Genomic DNA, 19,289 nt, shown 5'->3' with positions numbered 1-19,289 from the left:
TGGCTAAGGTGGCATGTATGCTGCGAATATTTAACAAGACCTTCATGAAAAGTGTGCTGGTCCTTAAGTATATATCTGTATTTAAATATTAATAAGCTGAAAGTATTTGTCACTTGTTTTTCCAGCGCCAATTTCACCTGTTGGTTTGCTTCCTTACCAATTGCAGCTGTACAGTCAGTACCTTCATGACAGCGCTTTTGCTAAGCAAAGGGATTAAAAGTAGAACTGTTAGGCACTGAGAGAAACCAAAATGTTGCGAAAATGTTTGCCTACCTCCTCTTCCTAAGTACCAATTCCAATGGCAATTAATTTTGTCACCTTCCATTCAGGGAAGATCCTATCAGTGATCAGGGTAGCCACTTGTGAACACCTATTCCTCAGCTAGAACTGTCACCTTTGTCTAAAATCCTGTACTACTAGTTCTTTACTGGGAGAGGAAAAATTTAAAATACCCAGCCTTCTAGGGAACACAACTGATTAATGAAAGTTGACAAGCTTGGAGGAGTATGAAACAATGGTTTCAACCTTGTTTCAAAGAAAAGAACCACAGGAAATAGGGAAAGTATGTACAAATAAGGTAAATTCACTTCCTATATGAATTATTATTTTACTTTTTAAGCTAAAGTAAAAATGTCTCAGCCAATATGTTTTGGGGAATTATTCTTGAATGATATTAATAATTAACTTCTTATTGAAGGGAATAAAACTGTGTATCCAACAATTCCAATATGGCAGAAGTGAAGTCACTGTTCCGGGAAGTTCTTCCAAAACAAGGTAAGCATGTCACCGATGCCCAGAGGCCAGGGACCGTCACGGGGACTGCAGAGTAACAGTGCCGAGCAGCAGGCACCGTCGCTAAGTGCCTGCAGTTCTTGTGTTTCCCTATGCCGCCTCTACTGTCCACCCTTACTAGATGAGAAGTCCGAAGAGTTCATAGAAATATGTATTGTGAAAAGAAACTATGTGTGGATTTCAGGTTTTTTTGTAACAAAATAAACCTTTTAATTCTGCTTCTCCACAAACTCTGTGAAGTAGCTCATATGCCATTTTAAAGAGTGGCTGTATAAACAGGAAGTAAACGAAGCAGTTTCTTACACTGCAGATCCTGCTATACTGAAGACTGAAAATTATATGAAATTTTTAAGAGAATAACAGCATTCAGCATGTTAAGATATGCAAGTGAAAATAATGAAAACAAAATCAAAAACTGAGCTTATACGAGGATTTCATAATTGAAACAGCCACGTTTAATTAACGTACTTTGCTGTATTTCTACCTTTTGTATAAATTCTAAATGTTATCTTAAACATCTGACACCAAAGGTTGTGTACCCAGTGGTAACTTATTCTTGAGGAGGAATTCAAAACCTGTCTTCCTCAAGAACACCTAGTGTGAAGAAATGTTGCTCGTAGGGGGACGTTTCCTGCTCCCAAAGCAGAACTTAGAGATTTTTTTTTTTACTGACAAAGGTCTGTTTTTGCCAAGTCTACATCACCAAACAACTGGCTTATCCTTCTCAAATTCATTCTTATTCCTTGTTTAACTTAGGACAATTGTCTGTGGAAGACGTAACCACAATGGTGCTGTGTAAACCCAAACTTTTGCCCTTAAAGTCTCTGACTCTGGAAAAGCTGGAGAAGATGCAACAGGCAGCGCAGGATACCGCTCGCCAGCAGGAAACGGCAGAGAGAACGACAGTGGCTCCCACGGAAATAACCTCGCGCGTCAGTGCTGCCGGGCCCTGCAGTGGCGAGGAATAACCCGACTCTGTACTCCGAAGTGTGAACAAACTGATACTCGTAGAAATGTAAAAATATCCAAGATTGAGGAAACCTGCGTTGGTCAATTTAAACTCAGTTAATGCTGAACCAAACTTAACAGGATTTTTTTCTACTTAAACCATTTTTTTTAAACGAGTTTCAGCTCACCATTCCTATAAGCTGTCAGTTTTACAGGTAACATGGTTAAGAGGACAACTGATTAAACACAAATTTAATACAGAGAATAAGCTTAGAAATTTGCATTACGTAAAGTATTTGTTATAAATTCCGTTACCTTAACTAATTCTGTGTGTCACATCATGTTTTTACTTTGCGTACCAGTGATGATTAAATTATGATTAACTGGGTTTTGTTTTGTTTTTTAAGATTTATTTTTATTGGAAAGTCAGATACAAAGAGGAGGAGAGACAGAGGAAGATCTTCCGTCCGATCGTTCACTCCCCAAGTGGTCGCAATGGCTGCAGCTGCACCAATCCAAAGCCTCTTGTGGGTCTCCCATGTGGGTACAGGGTCCCAAAGCTTTGGGCCGTCCCTGACTGCTTTCCTAGTCCACAAGCAGGGAGCTGGAAGGGGGGGAGTAGGGCAGCCAGGATATGAACCAGAGCCCATATGGGATCCTGGCACATGCAAAGCGAGGATCTTCGCCACTAGGCTACTGTACCGGGCTCAATTAAGCTATTTCGTAAGCACATCTTTTAAGAAACCCTCACCTATTCTATAATTAACTAAAGCTCTTAACTACTTATTTTTAAGGACTTGAGGCTTTTCAGCACTATTTTCATGATTCACGTGTCAAAAACAATGAAAAACTGAACATTGTTATTGTAATTACCTATTTAAAACTAATGTGGTTTTGAAAAATCCTGTAATGTAAATATGAACATTCAATTTGGAGTTTCAATTCTAAGGCAATAATACCAGATATATTCTTAAGAATACTTTTGTAGGGCTCGGCAGCGTGGCCTAGTGGCTTAGGTCCTCGCCTTGATCCCAATCCCATATGGCTGCTGGTTCTAATCCCGGCAGCTCCACTTCCTCTCTATCTTTCCTCCTCTCAGTATATCTGATTTTGTAATAAAAATAAAATAAATCTTTAAAAAAAAAAAAAAAGAATACTTTTGTAGGGCCTGATGTGGTGGCTCAAATGACTAATCCTCCCCCTGTAAGCGCCAGGATCCTATATGAGTGCCAGTTCTTGTCCCAGCTGCTCCACTTCCTAACCAGCTCCTTGCTTTTGCCTGGCAAAGCAGCAGAGGATGGCCCAAAGCCTTGGGACCCTGCGCCCATCTTGGAGACCTGGAAGAAACTCCTGGCTCCTGGCTTTGGGTCAGCTCAGCCCCAGCCGTTGCAGCCACACCAGGAATGAACCCACTGGACAGAAGATTTTTCTCTGTGTCTCTCCTGAATCTGCCTTCCCATAAATAATTTTTTTAAAAAATAATACTTTTGTAAATTATTAATATAATTCTCAGTTAGTTTGGTGGAGCCAATATGCAGTTAAATTAGCAAAGATCTTTAGGTCTGAGTAATAAGGCTCTATCAAAGAGTTTAGAAATATGTTAATTCTTTAGAAATCTAAAGAAGATAGGAGGTAATATTTTCTCAGAGATTGAATACATGAAAAGGTTTGAGTCCTAACACAAATCATTTTTGGTAACAGAGTTCAAGAATTATCAAGGCTATTATATATCTTGCAGAAATTTAATCCTAAAGGGATCATTTACTGTTGTACTTTCAATTTATAAATTTGTAAGAATTATTTTTAAAAAACTTGCTAGGAGCCTAGCTTAAATTCAACAAATTTGCTTCCTTACATTATATAAAATTAGTGTGAAATTAAAAAGTTGTTTAAAAGAATTAAAATAAATGTACTCTCGAAAAAGTCAACACTGCTTCACATGTTTATTTTGTTGTACATTCTTCTAGAACCGGCTTCATTTTTCCAGTTTTGTAGAAAAACAGATGTTCCAGCCACCATTTACTGAACTTTCTAGTCTTTAAGACCAATCAGTATGTTCCCTGGAAAGATAAGTCTCATGACTACTCATTTTTTCTTAAATTTCTCTAAGACAAAGAAATAACTTTTTTTTTTTACTCCCAAAGCACAGTATTTCAACAGCAGCAGCCAACATGGGGTTTTAGCAGCTTAACATCACCCCCTAAATAAAGCTTTCTATAAACCAGTGATTTTACTACAAAAAACACTGTCCTTGAGAGAAAGGAGTGGCAGTCAGACATCAATGCGAAACTTGGAATGATTGGATCATAAACATGGCACTTACAAAAAGTAGCTTATTAGAATGTTCCACTCAAAGAAGTGGTTACTCTGTCCCTCCTTAACCACCTCAAAAAAAAAAAAAAAAAAAAGAAGGACATTTCCTTTTTAAAAAAATTCCCCTTCAACGTAAGTTTATATAAAATTTCCGAAATGACTTGTACTCAAAACAAGTGCTTAAAACAAAAAACCTATGCTAACTCTTACAATTCAGATTTATATTTTTATAACATCTAAGAATGCAAGAGTTCTATTCAGTAGCTCTCTGGCTTCAGACGGCCTCCATCTCCTTCACTTACAAAGCGCTTTCTGCCCCTGGAATTAAAAGAACAAATACATGAAAATAAATACAAATCCTAACGTATTTAATGGGGGGAAAACTTTTCAGTGACACATACAAGTTTGAAGAATTTCACTGTCTTAAAAAAATTAACATGCTTCTAATTCCTCTGAAAAACAGTTTTGCTATACATCTTAGCATAAAACATCAAATCAGTAAATTGCAGTCAATTTTGTGTTGAAAGTTGGATAAGTTCATTATCTAAATGGAACTGTGTTTTTAAAAAGTTTTAAGACTAAGACATTTTACTTAGAAATGTAGTATGTGTTTCTGTCACATTATTTAAAAGCTAGGGAGTAAGCCAGATGAAAACAAATGATTTAGAATTAGTAAGACTAGCTATGGAACCCATCAAACTTTCCATGTTTTATTTAAAAACATTTTCTCAACTGTAGGAAAGACACTGACTGAATGGAAGGAGAAGAGAAAACGAAACTAGTAATTCTAGCCTATGCTTCATTTTGGGAATCCTGCCACTTGAGGCTGAGGAGGCTGAGCTCTGTACGGTAACCATGCCACGTCCATGGCCAGCAGCCTGTGGCTGGGACGACATGAGCCCTTCCTCTCTGCCCTCAGCTCGCATGCAGGGGCAGGCAGACCACATACAAACATGCTCTTCACTCAAGTCACTGTCGTATGTAACACACTCCAAGTTCCCTCCTCAAATAACCCTTCAAAGTAAAGGCAAAATAGAAATACTCAAGACTTCTAAACACAGGATAAAAACTTCTAAAATAAGTGTTTGTGTATACATTTCATATGTATAATAGCTAAGTGAAAATCAACCATACTTTCTTAAACATCAATACTTCAGATGACAGGAGACCAAGGTGCCTTGCCAAAGTCAAACGTTTTTATGGTTATATACCACTTACCATTTAAGCACATAAATGTTGTCATAACCAAACAGTTTCTGCACTCCCAAGCATTATTAAACCCCCTAAAACTGCATTTTCCACCATTTTCTTTTCCTTCTCTCATAAAAGTTTCTAAACATTCTGGAGCAAAGTGCAGTACTAGGAAACATTTTTCTGCAATTTAATTTTCACAATGCACTCAAATAAAAACACTCAGTGCAGAAATTTTACCAGATAAAAAATTTACAAAACTTAAAACCAAGAAGTTGAGTTATTATTAGACACTTATACTTATTTACAATATAAGTTTTGTTACTGGCTTTAACTAAACTTAGCTCCTTAGGAGAGTTCAATACTGTCTGAAAAACATCACACACAGATCCAGTCAGCCCCACTTCTCCAGCTCGGCAATGAAGGAATTCTAGTGAATACGACAGGAAATGTCTGAATTCCTACTCAGAAAAGATGCATTACACTTCGCTCATCTTATTGGTGGCAACTATTCTAAAATAACAAACTACTTAGCATAAAGCGCAGAACAAACTGCTACACAAAATTAGTTCCCTTTTAATGAACAGGTTCTTTGTGAGGTAATGAGAGAAAAAACAAATTTCATAAATTCAACAGAAGATTTTTGCGCTTAAGTGCCTTCACAGAAGATAGTATTGATAGAAAACTGTCTCAGCTTTCTCTTCCAATCACCTCACCAATATTTTATTTTGAGAAAAGTCGTATTTAAATCAAGTACCTTGAAGGACACAGATCTCTGAGTTGTCTGGATATTATGCCAGCCTGAAGACACTCCTCTACAAATCGCTCAAGCACAGAGTATGAATGTGGGACATCCAGATTAATGTCAGGAATTTCATTGTAAATTCTCTCATAACCCTAAAACAATGAAATTACATATAGAACTGTTAACTCATTTAAATGCAATCAACCCATGTTAATCTGTTTTGAAGAGCTAATGTTCATATGGTTAAAATGAAGTCAGATTTGAAGTGTGACATAACATTTAAAAGTTCATTTGTTACAGAATGCTTCCTTTAAAATTTTTTTCTCAAAATTTACTTGAACAACAAAGTGACAAAAGAGGAAGAGATTCTCCACCCAGTCCACAACACTGAGGCCTGAGTGAGAGGGAGAGCCACAGAAAGATCTTCCATCTGCTGGCTCACTCCTCGAATGGCCACAACAGCTGGGACTGGGCCAAGCCAGAGCCAGGGGCGAGGACTTCCATCCTGGGCTCCCACATTGGTAGCAGGGGTCCAGGCTCTTGAGTGATCTGCTGCCTTCCTGGGCCCATTAACAGGGAGGTGACCTGGAAGCAGAGCAACCAGGACTTGAACTGGCACTGTGATATGAAGAAACACCAGTATCATAGGCAGCGACTTAATCCACAGCACCATAACACCATCCCCTAAAACTATTTTCTTAAGAGTGCTAGACACTGGACAAATTCCCCATCTACTTCTCTCTATACACTTAATACCTTTTAGAAAATATGGGGCAAATAAGAACCTCACAAAAAGGGCCAGAATTGTGGCATACAGGTAAAGCTACCACCTGTGACACTGCCAACTCATGTGGGCACCGGTTCACAACCCAATTAGTCGACTTTCAACCCAGCACTCTGCTAACATGCCCGGGAAAGCAGTGGAAGATGGACTCCTGTACTCACATAGGAGACCAGAAGAAGCTCCTGGCTCCTGAATTCGGCCTAGCTGAGCCCAGGCCGTTACAGGCATTTGGGAAGTGAGCCAGTGGACGGAAGATAGTTCCCTGTGTCTATCCCTTTCTTTTTGTAACTCTGCCTTTGAAATAAAGCAATCTCTTTTTAAAGATACCCTCACAAACATTCCAACAGCAATGTGTATGTGTACAATTTTAAATAGAAAGTTATGCAATAAGGTATAATTTGTTAAATGCTTCTGTCTCTAGATACAAAATAGAAATGAACACATCTTAGACAATGAACCCCTGAAGATAGAACATACAAGCACATTTCTTAAAAATTAAAACTCACTGAGGTGTTACTTTCCAAGAAATGGTTTCAAGAGGTTCAAACCTCAAACACTATTTAAAGAAAAACAAAACAGACAGGCATTTGGCCTACCAGTTAAGACACTGCTTGGCACATCTGCATCCCATATTGGAATGCTTGGACTTGGGTCCCACTCCATTCTCAGTATCCACTTTCCTGCTAACATGCAACCCTGGGCCAAGTAGCTGGGTGCCTGCCACCCATCCGGGAGACCTGGGCTGTGTTCCTGTCGCCCACACTCAGCTTGGCCTGGCCCTGGCTGCAGACACTGGGGGATTAACCGAGGGATGGGAGCGCATTCTCCCTCTCCTCCTCTCACCATCAAATAAATAAATGTTTAAAAACATCCATAAACAAGGACAAGCACAAGCAATAGCAGTTAAAATATCACGTTCCCTCTCACAGCCCTTGGTTCAAGTCTCCACTCTACTTTCAATTCTAGTGTCCTCCTTGTGTGCTGCTGACGAAATGGCAGGGAGTGGCTCCAGTTGTTGGGTCCCTGCCACCCACATGAAGACGCAGCCCGTCTGCTCTGCTCCAAGCGTCGGCCTCTCCCAGCCTCTGGCAGTCCAGGCAGTCGGAGGAGAGGGAGCCATGGATGGAATTCGAATTCCCTTTCTTCTGCTACAGCTCCCACCCCCACATCAAATTTTCAAAAGAACATCAACAACAAAGAAAAACCACTTATTAAAAATCAAAAGTAAATGAAGACACACACCCATGTCCCACAGAGGAGTGCCTGGATTCATCCCAGCCCAGCTGGAAAAAAGCAACCATGGAACCTATAAGCACAATACAAAACAAGCCAAAAAGAAAACTACACTGATAGTCTTTATTTAGTAATATATTAGAGCTTTAATGCTAAAAGTTATTTAAATAATGTTATACTTACTCTTTTCATTTGATCTACAGTAATGGTAGATGATTTCCAAAGGGATTTTAACAAATCCAAAATCATCCTAAATGTACTTTCTCCGGTTGACTCCAAAACCATTACAATAGCCTAGAGTTGAATGAAAGAATAAATTTTGGTCATTAATTCATTTTAAAAACCTGAAAGTGAATCAAATCCTTTCTATTTAACCATGCTATGGTTTTATGATTGTAGAACCATTGCAAAAATTGACCAGGCACTTTCTCAATCTTAAAATAAAAGGATGTGATTTTAAAGAAGCATTAAGTCATTGTGGTGCAAAAAGGGCCACTTGGTAATTCTTGTTGGCACGTTAAAGTAATCTTACTTCATACACAAGCTCATGGTGAAAATGAGGCACTTCCAGCTCCTTCAGGCAATGCTCAGCTTCAGATATGTCTCCAGAGAGCAAATACTCTTTCAGCAGCATATCAATCTGTAACATTGCAAAGTTGAGATGCGTTACAATGTTTTTTAGCTTTTTAATCAAATTTAAGGAAAACAGGCCTCAAGGAGTCCCAGGCCAGTACCCTCCATCCCCCACTGCACCCCTGTCCCCACCCTGCCAGACCTTAGGGCAGTGGCCTGCAGCCCCCTTAGGGCGGCTCCTGGTCCACCCTGCAGGCAGTCGGCCTGCCAGTGTCTTTCTCAATACAGAACCAGAGGGCAGGGACACAAAACATCCAGGTTGCTGCTGAAGGAATTCCTGGCTTTTAAAGAGCTGTGACTGTCTGAAGGACTTATTTACCTACATCCTGTACATTAAACAAACAGGTCATAAAGAACTGTCTCAGACCATAGAGATTTCACAGGATACCACAGTAACTTTTTCACTAATAAGTCACCAATTTTCAAATGGTGAATGCCGTACATCAGTGTCTAAACAGTCACTAAAGAGGAGGTTAACAATGCACAGCCGACCTCGTCACCATGATCCATCAGTGCTCCCACCGGGACACAGGATGGTGACACCAGCAGAGGGCACTAAAAGTCTCACTATGAAATTTTTTTTTCTAAGATTTATTTATTTTTATTGGAAAGTCAGATATACAGAGAGGAGGGGAGAGAGAGAGGAAAATCTTCCATCCAATGAATCACCCCCCAAGTGACCACAACAGCCAGTTCTGCACTGATCCAAAGCCAGGAGCCAGGAACCTCCTCCAGGTCTCCCACACGGGTGCAGGGTCCCAAGGCTTTGGGCCGTTCTCGACTGCTTTCCCAGGCCACAAGCAGGGAGCTGGATGGGAAGTGGAGCTGCCGGGACTAGAACCGGTGTCCACATGGGATCCTGGCGTGTTCTGGGCGAGGACTTTAAGCTGCTAGGTCACAGCAGGGCCCACTATGAATTTTTAAAATGGCACAAGACAGCTTACTTTCATCAGGATGATTTTAATGGTGGACTGGGTAGCCAACAAAAGGGAGTAATCGGAGTATTATCAACATAAAGATTTCTTTATAACTAAGGATTTGAAGCTCATGACGTAAAAACATTCTTCAATAATTCAGCCTCTGGTTGTGGACACATCTTGGCTTGCTCGGCCGAGCTGCAGCGCAGTATTACTTGTGGTTCCAGAGAGCCTCGACTAGGAACGATCTTCCCTACTTACACTGCTGTCAGAATTCCCTTTGCATCTACTGAACAAGCAATGAACAGAGTAACTTATTTTCAACTTCTACTATGTATTTTCATAAAAAATAAAATTTGTTCACTATGATACACTTTGGTGAGTTTCCATAATCACACTTTAAGAAAGTGAATATTTAAAGCATGGCATTTAATTTGTATTATTTCATAAATATATATTAATCTTTTGTTTACATCGTTCCATTTCAGTATTTATTATGTAACTCTAGAAAGTTAAATGGGGCCCAGCACAGTAGCCTAGTGTCTAAAGTCCTTGCCTTGAATATGCCAGAATGCCACACAAGTGCCAGTTCGTATCCCAGCTGCCCCACTTCCCATCCAGCTCCCTGCTTGTGGCCTGGGAAAGCAGTACAGGATGACCCAAATCCTTGGGACCCTGCACCCGTGTGGGAGACCTGGAAGAAGCTCCGAGTTCCTGGCTTCAAATCAGCTCAGCTCCTGCCACTGCGGCCACTTGGGGAGTGAATCACCGGGTAGATCTTTTCTCTGTGTCTCCTCCTCTCTGTAAATCTGACTTCCCATTAAAATAAATAAATAAATCTTAAGGGGAAAAAAAAGTCCATAAATGTTGCCGCACCCGGTATGAGAATAATTTACATATACATTTCTGAAAGTCATCTTTATTCAACCCTTTCTTCTAAGTAAATGCAAATTATTTCAACTTTAAGCTCACTTATTGGTAGTTTTAATTCAATTTTTATTTTTCCATTTTTTTGCTGAGATTATTCATATACCACAAAACAATTTGGTAACTTCTCAAAATGTTAATTTTGAAGAAATTTATTACTAGCTTAAAACTATTAAACATTATAATCTTTAAACATGGGTATTTATTTTTTCATTTCTTCCAACATTTTTCAGCAGCATATATAAAGTATATACGACTTGCATTAGGTCTGTTAAACTTATTCCTAAGCATTTACTTTTAGGTATTATGTAAATGCAATTGTTTGTTTATTTCATCACAATGACATTGCTTTTGCATATTCACATTACAGCCTGCAACGCTGTTCAATTAATTTGTGCTTAATAGTTTGGCTTTAAGGGGAGGTTATTCTGTGGATTCTCTGATATCTGTTCACAGATTGTGTTTTCTGGGAATAGAACTAATTTTGCTTCTTCTAAGTCTGGACTCCTTTTTTTCTTAACTGTTCTGGAATTTAAATATGTTTATACCTTAATTTTCCTATTAATTCTATTTTGTTTTAAAGAATACACTGAAATCATCACACTGCAGACACAAAACTACCTATTATGATATATGTGAAAATAAATTGATCTAGTGATCTAACTATACTTTGAACTCCTTAACACTTAAATTAGGGGTTCGTGTGTATGTATATATATATAATTAAGACTTATCAAAAATCAAAATTATAGTCACACAAGAAAATTATACTCAAAAATCAAAAGCACATGAAATATAAATCTAATTATATGCCTTTTCTAATTACAGAGATAAAGAGATTAAATACGTCTTTGGTTTCTTATATACAACACTAAATTACAGCCAGAAAATAATCCATGGGGAGTAAATCTGGCATTTTAATATGATGAGAATTAATTATTTTCTTTTGAAGCATGCATATAGGGGTCTTCAGCTATGCATGAAAGGTCCTCAAAAAAGCCATTAAAATTATTATGAAAAAAATATGGATTTCAATTTTTTTGTACCAAATAAATATTTTAATCCCATTTTCCACAGATTTTCTGAAGTACCCTTATGAAAGTATTAATTCAACTTTCCATCTTCAGACTGAATTTAATTTTTCTCTACAAGACCGTCTTGTGGGCATGGTTTAGTTTACTTAAGATAGATATAGATTAGGTTTAAGACACCACCCACAGTACCTCTTTAACCAGGTGATTGACAGGCTGCTGCCCGCCTCCAGAGCCCCACACACTGTCCTTGCGCCTTCCACCTTTAGACATACTCAGGAGCACGGTAGCCTTATCCAGGGCCGCTCTTCCAAGGAAACAAGAGAAAATGGTGTGATGCTTAGAAATGCCTGAAGTTTACACCAATTATGAAAAAAAAAAAAAATGGAAAAAAAATCCCATGTGCACTAAAAACTTCCACATTGACATAAAATTAAAAATTCAAATTTGTTACAGCACAGCAAGTTAAGCTTCTGCCTACAACATATGGACCCTGGTTCCCAGCTCCTGTTGATGTGCCTGGCAGCAGGGTATGGGGAGGGGACAGTAAAAGATGGCCTGGGTCCTTGGACCCCTGTACCCACATGGGAAATCGGAAGCAGCTTCCAGCTCCTGGCTTTGCACAAACCCAGTCCGGACACCGTGGCTATTTGGAGAGGGAACAAGCGGAGGAATGACTGCACTGTTCTCTGAGTCTCTCCCTGTATCTATCACTCTGCCTTTCAAATAAAAACAAATATTTTTTTAAAAATCAAAAATTGTTCTTAAAAATCTTTCAAATAAAAAGGAAGAAGCAGGGGTCAGTGTTGTGACATAGCCTATTAAGCCACCATATGTAACACGAGCACCAATTCAAGCCCCAGCTGCTCCACTTTGAATCCAGCTCCCTATGAATGCACTTGGGAAAGCAGACGGCTCAGGTCATGGGCCTCTGCATCCATGTGGAAGATTTGGATGAAGCCCCTGGTTCCTGGCTTCAGCCTGGCCCAGCCATGGCCATTGCAGCCATTTGTGCCTTACCTTCTTTCTCTGTAACTCTGGCTTTCAAATAAATACATTAAAAAAAAAAAAAAAAAAAAAAGGAAGCAGAGTCCAGTACTGCGGCTCAATAAGCTAATCCTCCACCTTCAAGCATCAGCATCCCATAAGGGTGCTAGCTCATGTCCCAGCTACTCCACTTCTGATCCAGCTCCCTGCTTAGCTTACTGCCTGGGAAAGCAGTGAACGATGGCTTAAGTGAGTGGGATCCTACACCCACATGGGAAGCCTGGAAGAAGCTCCTGGCTTCTGGCTTCAGATGAGCTCTTTTAAAGAAAAAAAATCAGAAAGCATTAATTCCCAATAACAGATTCAGCTATAGTTATTTGCACTAAAGAACAGCAGTTGCTATTTTTCTAAGGAAAGAAAATTATATATATAAATGAGATCACTCTGTTAATATGTCTTGCTAGAATATTAAATAACTACAGAATGTCAGGACCTGTGGCTAAGGTTTCATAAGGCCCGGAAGAGTAGCTCTGCATGAAGTCCCAGCTAATAGCTGCAACTTATTGTTAGCACTGCTTTCCTCCTGCAACATCAGGCTGACAACTTTCCCATGCTGTTTCAACAGTGAAACTAAAGATAAATGACAAAGAAATGGCAATAATCTAATGCAAGTGTAATTTCGATGGGATCCACAGAATTTCCCCCAATGTTCACACTCCAAGGAAAATTAATTTACTTACCTAGCCTGTATACAATCTACAGTTCCTTTGTAACTGTCGATATAAGTATTACATAAAATTCCATCTCCAACAGCTCTAGCAATAAATTGGCCCACCAACTATACGAAAAAAAAAAAAAAGAGAACTATATAAAAGGATCTAAAACAATTTCATAGGAAAGTGTTTCTAAATCTATAATGAAGATTTTCTATACAATCACCACCTAAGTCATGTTAGAATCTTCAATTAAAATACCTGTTAGAATATACTAGTTCTGCCTGGCATATACTACACTAACCTAAATAACACTAGAGTGGAAGTCACATCTGTTTTTTTTTTTTGTTTTCTACTAAATTTCCAAAACCTTGTACCCTACCTAATAACCCAGCATACAGTCAAAAGTATTCATTAAATCAATGAGTTTCAGTGAGGTGAAACTTCTTTTTTTAAAATAAAGATTAGGCATTCTTAGGGCTGGTGATATGGCATTGCCCACAGCACCAGCATCCCGTTTGGCACTGGCTCGTGTTCCAGCTGCTCCATATAGCCTGGAAGAGCATCAGAGGACGGTCCAAGTGCTTGGGTCCCTGGGCCCATGTGGGAGACCTGGAAGAAGCTCCTTACTACTGGCTTTGGATTGTTTGGGGAATGAACCAGTGGATGAGAGATCCCTCAGCTACTCCTTCTCTCTGCATAACTTTGCCTTTAAGGTAAAAATAATAAAAATATTGTATATAAAAAAAAAAACTTTCTCCTAAAGAGAGACAGAAATGGTTCACTAAAGAAATTTAGCTTGGGGCCAGCATGACTGCTTAACAGGCTAATCCTCTACTTCCTGGTCACCAATATCCCACTCTGGTGCCAGTCTGTGTCCTGGCTGCTCCACTTCCCATCCAGTTCTCTGCTAATGGAATGGGAAAATAGTGGAAAACGGCCCAAACCCTTGGGCCCCGTTGCCATATGGGAAACCAAGTAGAGGCTCCTGACTCCCAGCTTCAGATCGGCTCAACTCAGGCCATTGCAGCCATTTGGGGAGTGAACCAATAGATGGAAGATCTTTCTGTCTCTCCTTTCTTTAAGTCTGCTTTTCAAATAAAAATAGATAAATACTAAAGCAAAAATAAATCTAACATCTGAATTTATTTGAAATAAATGTACAGAAATATTTGATCATTTGTTCACAGTATTATAAAAAGAAACCAGTGTCTAATAGTAAAGATACATGATGTGAGAAAAATAAACTTTTTAAATTATAATTATTTTTAAATAAACCAAAGGGATACATAAAAGCCATACATTTTATTATATAACCATATAAGGGAGGATGGAACTGTAAATGTTAACACCTGTTATTTGTTCAAATTATTTTTAATTATACAATAAAAATGAATTTACATAAACTCCTAGAGTGCTAGTACGAAAAGGAAAACTGGGTGGGTGTTGTGGTGTGTCAGGACATTCATACCCCTATGCAAATGCCTGGGTTCAAATTCCAGCCACCACACCCACTACACTTCCAACCCAGCTTCCTGCCAATGCACCTGGTAGGCGGATGATGGCTCAAGTTTCTAAGACCCTGCTCCAGGCTCCTGGCTTCACAACTGGCCCAACTGTGGTTATTGCAGGCATTTGAGTGAATCAGCAGACAGAAACTCTCTCTCTATTCTTCTTTCTCCCTGTCACTTTGCCTTTCAATTAAATATTTCTTTTACTATGGGGGGGCAGTCCATGTTTGACTCACAGTTCAATGTGTCACAGACTGTCACTGGAAAGTATAACACAAACAGCATTTTAGAATTAACCCACCTACACTCCAAGTTCATGCTTATGTGTTCCAAAAAAGGAATAATTTCATGTGTTTTCCAAGATACACAGGAAATCTTACTTAGGATTATTTTTATAATGAGCATTATTAAATCAATTTTAACCAATCACAATTTGTATTTTTCTAAATCCTAGCTAACAGCTTAATTACACATAAGAGAATAGTATATACACATAATTACAATCAACTAAGGGAGGAAATGCAACACAGGAGGCAGGACCCAAAGATCAAAGAAAGAGGGAAAGAATGGGTTTCCCCTATACCTGGAGACTAGCACCCTTGACTAGCATAAGATCAATGGGAGAGGAAAAGCCCTGAACACAGGTAATTAATAGTATATACACTTAATTACACATAGAGAATAGTATATACAGAAAAACACACACACAAACATACAAGCATTTATATAACCTAAAAACCATGAAGCGCAAGGAGGAAAGTTGGATTATAAAATTAAACTTAGTCTAATGAAAACTATGTTTAAAAAGGAAAAGATCACCTACCTATTTTTTATACTACTGGAAACGTGGGTCATTTCCTTTCCATTTACTAAAATGTCCTAGAAGCATGGTATTATTTCTACAATAGAAACTGTAGTGTTGGGAGAGAGTGAACAAAAACAAGAATCGTACAAACCTGTGGTGCTCTAGGAGTGTCCAGTGCTAACTCAGGCAGATCTTTCAACAGCTTATCAAATGATTTTTCCACATCATTTGTGCTCATAACCGTCCCACAAAGATCAGAAAGAAGCTTAGATGTCATTTCTCTGTGACTCGCCTTCCCCTCCAGTGCTAACGACACCGCCAGAACTGGTACTCCACTCTTCATTTCACCAAGATTTAAATCTCTTAGCATTTCCTATTTTAAAAAAACAAAGTTTTATAAATTTTATACTGTTTTCTATAAAATGTTATAGTTTAACAAAATTTTATCTCTGAACAATCAAGATTTTATTTGTATGTTCTCATCTCTCCCTTTTTTGGAAATAAACAGAGAAGCAGTCATGTTTTGTGGGAGATAATTAACATATCTTCCTCTACTTATAAATTAGATAAGGCTCCACTTGGTCAAGTCTTTTTTTTTTTTTATTTAATTATTTATTATTTAACTTCATTAATTACATTGTATTATGTGACACAGTTACATAGATACTTGGGTTCTCCCACCCCTCCCCAAACCCTCCCACCATGGTGGATTCCTCCACCTTGTTGCATAACCACAGCTCAAGTTCAGTTGAGATTCCCCCATTGCAAGCGTATACAAAACACAGAGTCCAGCATCTTATTGTCCAGTCAAGTTCAACGGCTTCTTAGATATACCCTCTCTGGTCTGAAGACAGAGCTAGCAGAGTATCATCCCAGTCAATTGAAAGCTCCAACATACCATCAGCAAAAATTTACATCATTATGGAATTAATTGACATAGTAATGAGTAACCAATATGTTAAAAGTAAATGCGAGTTCCCAGCCACCTTCTGTGACCACCTCACCTATACTTCAATTTTAGTTTATACACAACATATAACATTCAAAACATAACATGTTATACATAACATCATATCATCTTAAATTAAGGCAAACATGTGGTCAAGTCTTAACTGCCTGAATACCACTCAATTCAAGAATATGAATTACACTTAAATGCCGGGGTCCGTGTGATGGATGTGGAAGACAGGAAGGTGTGAGGAGCATTGCTTCCATTGCAGGCAGGACCGCGAAGGAACCCCCGCTGAGCAGGGCTACGGGACGTTGCTTTGATCACCTGAATGCAGCCCGCTTTCCATTGCCGGACACCAGACTTCCCCACTGAGTTTTCAGTAATCCACCTAGGCATTGTCTGCCTCTGCGGGGTTAACGTGTAGTATCTATGCCAGCTTGAAAGTTGATGTTGCTGATATTCGCTTTCAGCAAAAAGGTTTTTACCTGTTGCTGTCACAGCTGCCTTCACTGGCAATATACTGATCAGGGGTGTTAACTCCCCCTTTCAATCCTATGCTAATCAGAGGCATAGCAGAAACCTGTTCTTAGGATTTTCCTCCTACTGACTATATGCTAATCTAGGGTGTTGTGTCCCCAGGTAGTGGGAACCTGTGTTCAGGGCTTTTCCTCTCCCATTGATCTTATGCTAGTCAAGGGTGCTAGTCTCCAGGTATAGGGGAAACCCATTCTTTCCCTCTTTCTTTGATCTTTGGGTCCTGCCTCCTGTGTTGCATTTCCTCCCTTAGTTGATTCCAGACCAGTTGTAGAATAAGGGTTGTAGTAGGAATGTGTCACTGATTGATATGCGCCAGCATGGATAACATCCTGCGTTAGGTGAAACAAGTGGCAGAATTATCTTTAGTAACACCCATTTAATCATGATGTAAAAAGTCTGAGCCAGAGTTTAACTGATTCTGTATAAATAAAGCGGACGGCTTTATTGCTGTGTCCACTATCATCATGGAATTCTAATGGTCTGTCTCTCTCTTTCTCTCTTTGCGCCGACTCCACGCACACTTCACGAGTTCCGAACCCCGGGCCGGAGCTGGACTCCAGCACTTAAAGTTTTATTAAAGTACATTTTACTAAGTTGGATATTAAGAGTTAACTAAACTTCTGCCTTATAATCTATTAGTATTATTTCTAGGAACATTGTTTTATGACCATCTGTGGGGGGCATTTTACGTTACCATATACTGTTTATACTCTATTTTTCTTCAAGATTTCTCTTATCACAGAATTTATACTTCTATGTGAGCTTAGGCTGAAATCTTAAACAACTGTTTTAAAGGGTATTAATGTGCTAAATGCTAGCAAATTTTCCTATTAAAATTATAGTAAACAGAAAAAAAGGAACTCTAACATTCTATAGCATACTAGAGTGAAAAACATACTTTACCACAATTTATGATACACATCCCTACATCATTTAACAGTAGAGATACATACCGAGAACTTAATCAGTAGGCAAATGTCCTCAATCTGCATATGTAACCATGTATTAAAACTAAAATAGCCATGATATCACTAGGCACCACCATGCAGCATGTGCTCATTGACCAAGAGGTTCGTACACAGTGCACAATGAGGGAATTCTAACCAACACAAAGGATGTCTGAGGTAATAATGGTGCTGACTGCCCTAATCTCATCATTGCACACCATACACATGTACCAAAATATACTGTATCCCAATGCATGTACAGTGTCAAATAGCAAATATATTAATATGCCTACATATCCAAGGCCTAGAAAAAATTAATAGCTGAGGACACACAGGACTGGCCAATCTAAAAATGTAATCAGGCAGTCAACTATACAGACCATCCTGAGTGACTGAATGACCTCCTCCTTACTCAAAGTTTTCTCAGATGCTAGAGACCACAGTGGGCTATGAGGGTGCCAAAATTATTTTCACATCCAACCAATTGGTGCATTGTTAGTGTTCTCCACTCCTTACTACATTTCACCTTCCTTTAACTACTTATTATTTTCAAGCAGAATACTACTATTTCTAGAAAACCCTCTTCAACCATTTTCAGCTGATGCAGAATCATCTCTTGCTCTTCATGTCTTGGTTTTTAAAAACTCTGCTCCTAGCACTACTCAGAGTTTACTACTGGTTCTGTGCCAACGGTCCCTGTCTTCACACATTCATGTAACACATTTTTTCACATATCTTAATCATCGGTTTATATACAACTTCCTTCACTTGACTGAGTTTCCAAAGGGCAGCAAGTATCTATCACAAATGCCTACATGTGGTATGCACTGAACAAATATTTGTTTTGTGTTAAAATCCAAAAACAAACAAACAAGCAAAATCTAAGGATACCAAGCCTCATTAGTATCAGGCAAATCAAGAAAATCCTGTCTGAATTTCAAGAATCTCAGTTATGAAAGGCTAACAAATAGTCACCATGGTATTGCTTAAGCTTCATAACCCTAACTAGACCAGTGATTTTATTTTACCCTTCTAGATTTACTTTATGAGCAATTCAAACTCAGCAAAGTAAATACTACCTGAAAAATCTGTTTTAAAATTTTTATAAACTATCCTCTTGGTGTATTTTTTTCAAATCTCAATTTTGTTGTTCTCAATTTTTAAAGAGTAGAAAGATAAATTATGTTAATGCCAAACACTACGAAATAACTGACAAAAAATAAAATTAAATCAGATATTCTTAACTTAAATGTCTGAAGGGGTTTCAGAGGGTCCACAAATGCACTGAGATTGCTAAAATTATATTTTATGAATCATAAAAAT

The 19,289-nt window shown here is 38.6% G+C and overlaps 2 protein-coding genes across 2 annotated transcripts in view; one reads left to right on the top strand and one right to left on the bottom strand.

Annotated features, from left to right (window-relative positions):
* The first annotated feature begins 655 nt into the window (after positions 1–655).
* Positions 656–1,760, top strand: BBIP1 (BBSome interacting protein 1). Its single transcript, XM_004580222.4, has 2 exons — positions 656–774; positions 1,549–1,760. Exons 1-2 carry the CDS (start codon positions 729–731, stop codon positions 1,758–1,760), a joined length of 258 nt encoding a protein of 85 aa, XP_004580279.2. The 5' UTR covers positions 656–728.
* Positions 1,761–3,664: 1,904 nt separating this feature from the next.
* The window catches only part of PDCD4 (programmed cell death 4), a 28,604-nt gene continuing 12,979 nt past the window's right edge, over positions 3,665–19,289 (bottom strand). Inside the window, exons 6-12 of the mRNA XM_004579850.4 lie at positions 15,682–15,903; positions 13,242–13,339; positions 11,707–11,821; positions 8,539–8,646; positions 8,190–8,300; positions 6,002–6,141; positions 3,665–4,371 (exon numbers count right to left, since the gene is read on the bottom strand). Of these exons, the coding sequence (XP_004579907.1) occupies positions 4,311–4,371; positions 6,002–6,141; positions 8,190–8,300; positions 8,539–8,646; positions 11,707–11,821; positions 13,242–13,339; positions 15,682–15,903 (855 nt within the window). The 3' untranslated portion in view covers positions 3,665–4,310. The remainder of the gene's footprint in view (positions 4,372–6,001; positions 6,142–8,189; positions 8,301–8,538; positions 8,647–11,706; positions 11,822–13,241; positions 13,340–15,681; positions 15,904–19,289) is intronic.

Source organism: Ochotona princeps, chromosome 13 (genome assembly GCF_030435755.1).
Source record: "Ochotona princeps isolate mOchPri1 chromosome 13, mOchPri1.hap1, whole genome shotgun sequence".
Classification (NCBI taxonomy): Eukaryota; Metazoa; Chordata; class Mammalia; order Lagomorpha; family Ochotonidae; genus Ochotona; species Ochotona princeps.
This window is presented reverse-complemented; position numbering and strand designations above follow the sequence as displayed.

Bases quoted from the DNA above. Each gene is read 5' to 3' on its own strand.
- BBIP1 (XM_004580222.4), top strand. From the start codon at position 729: ATGGCAGAAGTGAAGTCACTGTTCCGGGAAGTTCTTCCAAAACAAG. The intron at 775-1,548 runs GTAAGCATGTCA...TGTTTAACTTAG, and splicing joins GGAAGTTCTTCCAAAACAAG to GACAATTGTCTGTGGAAGAC.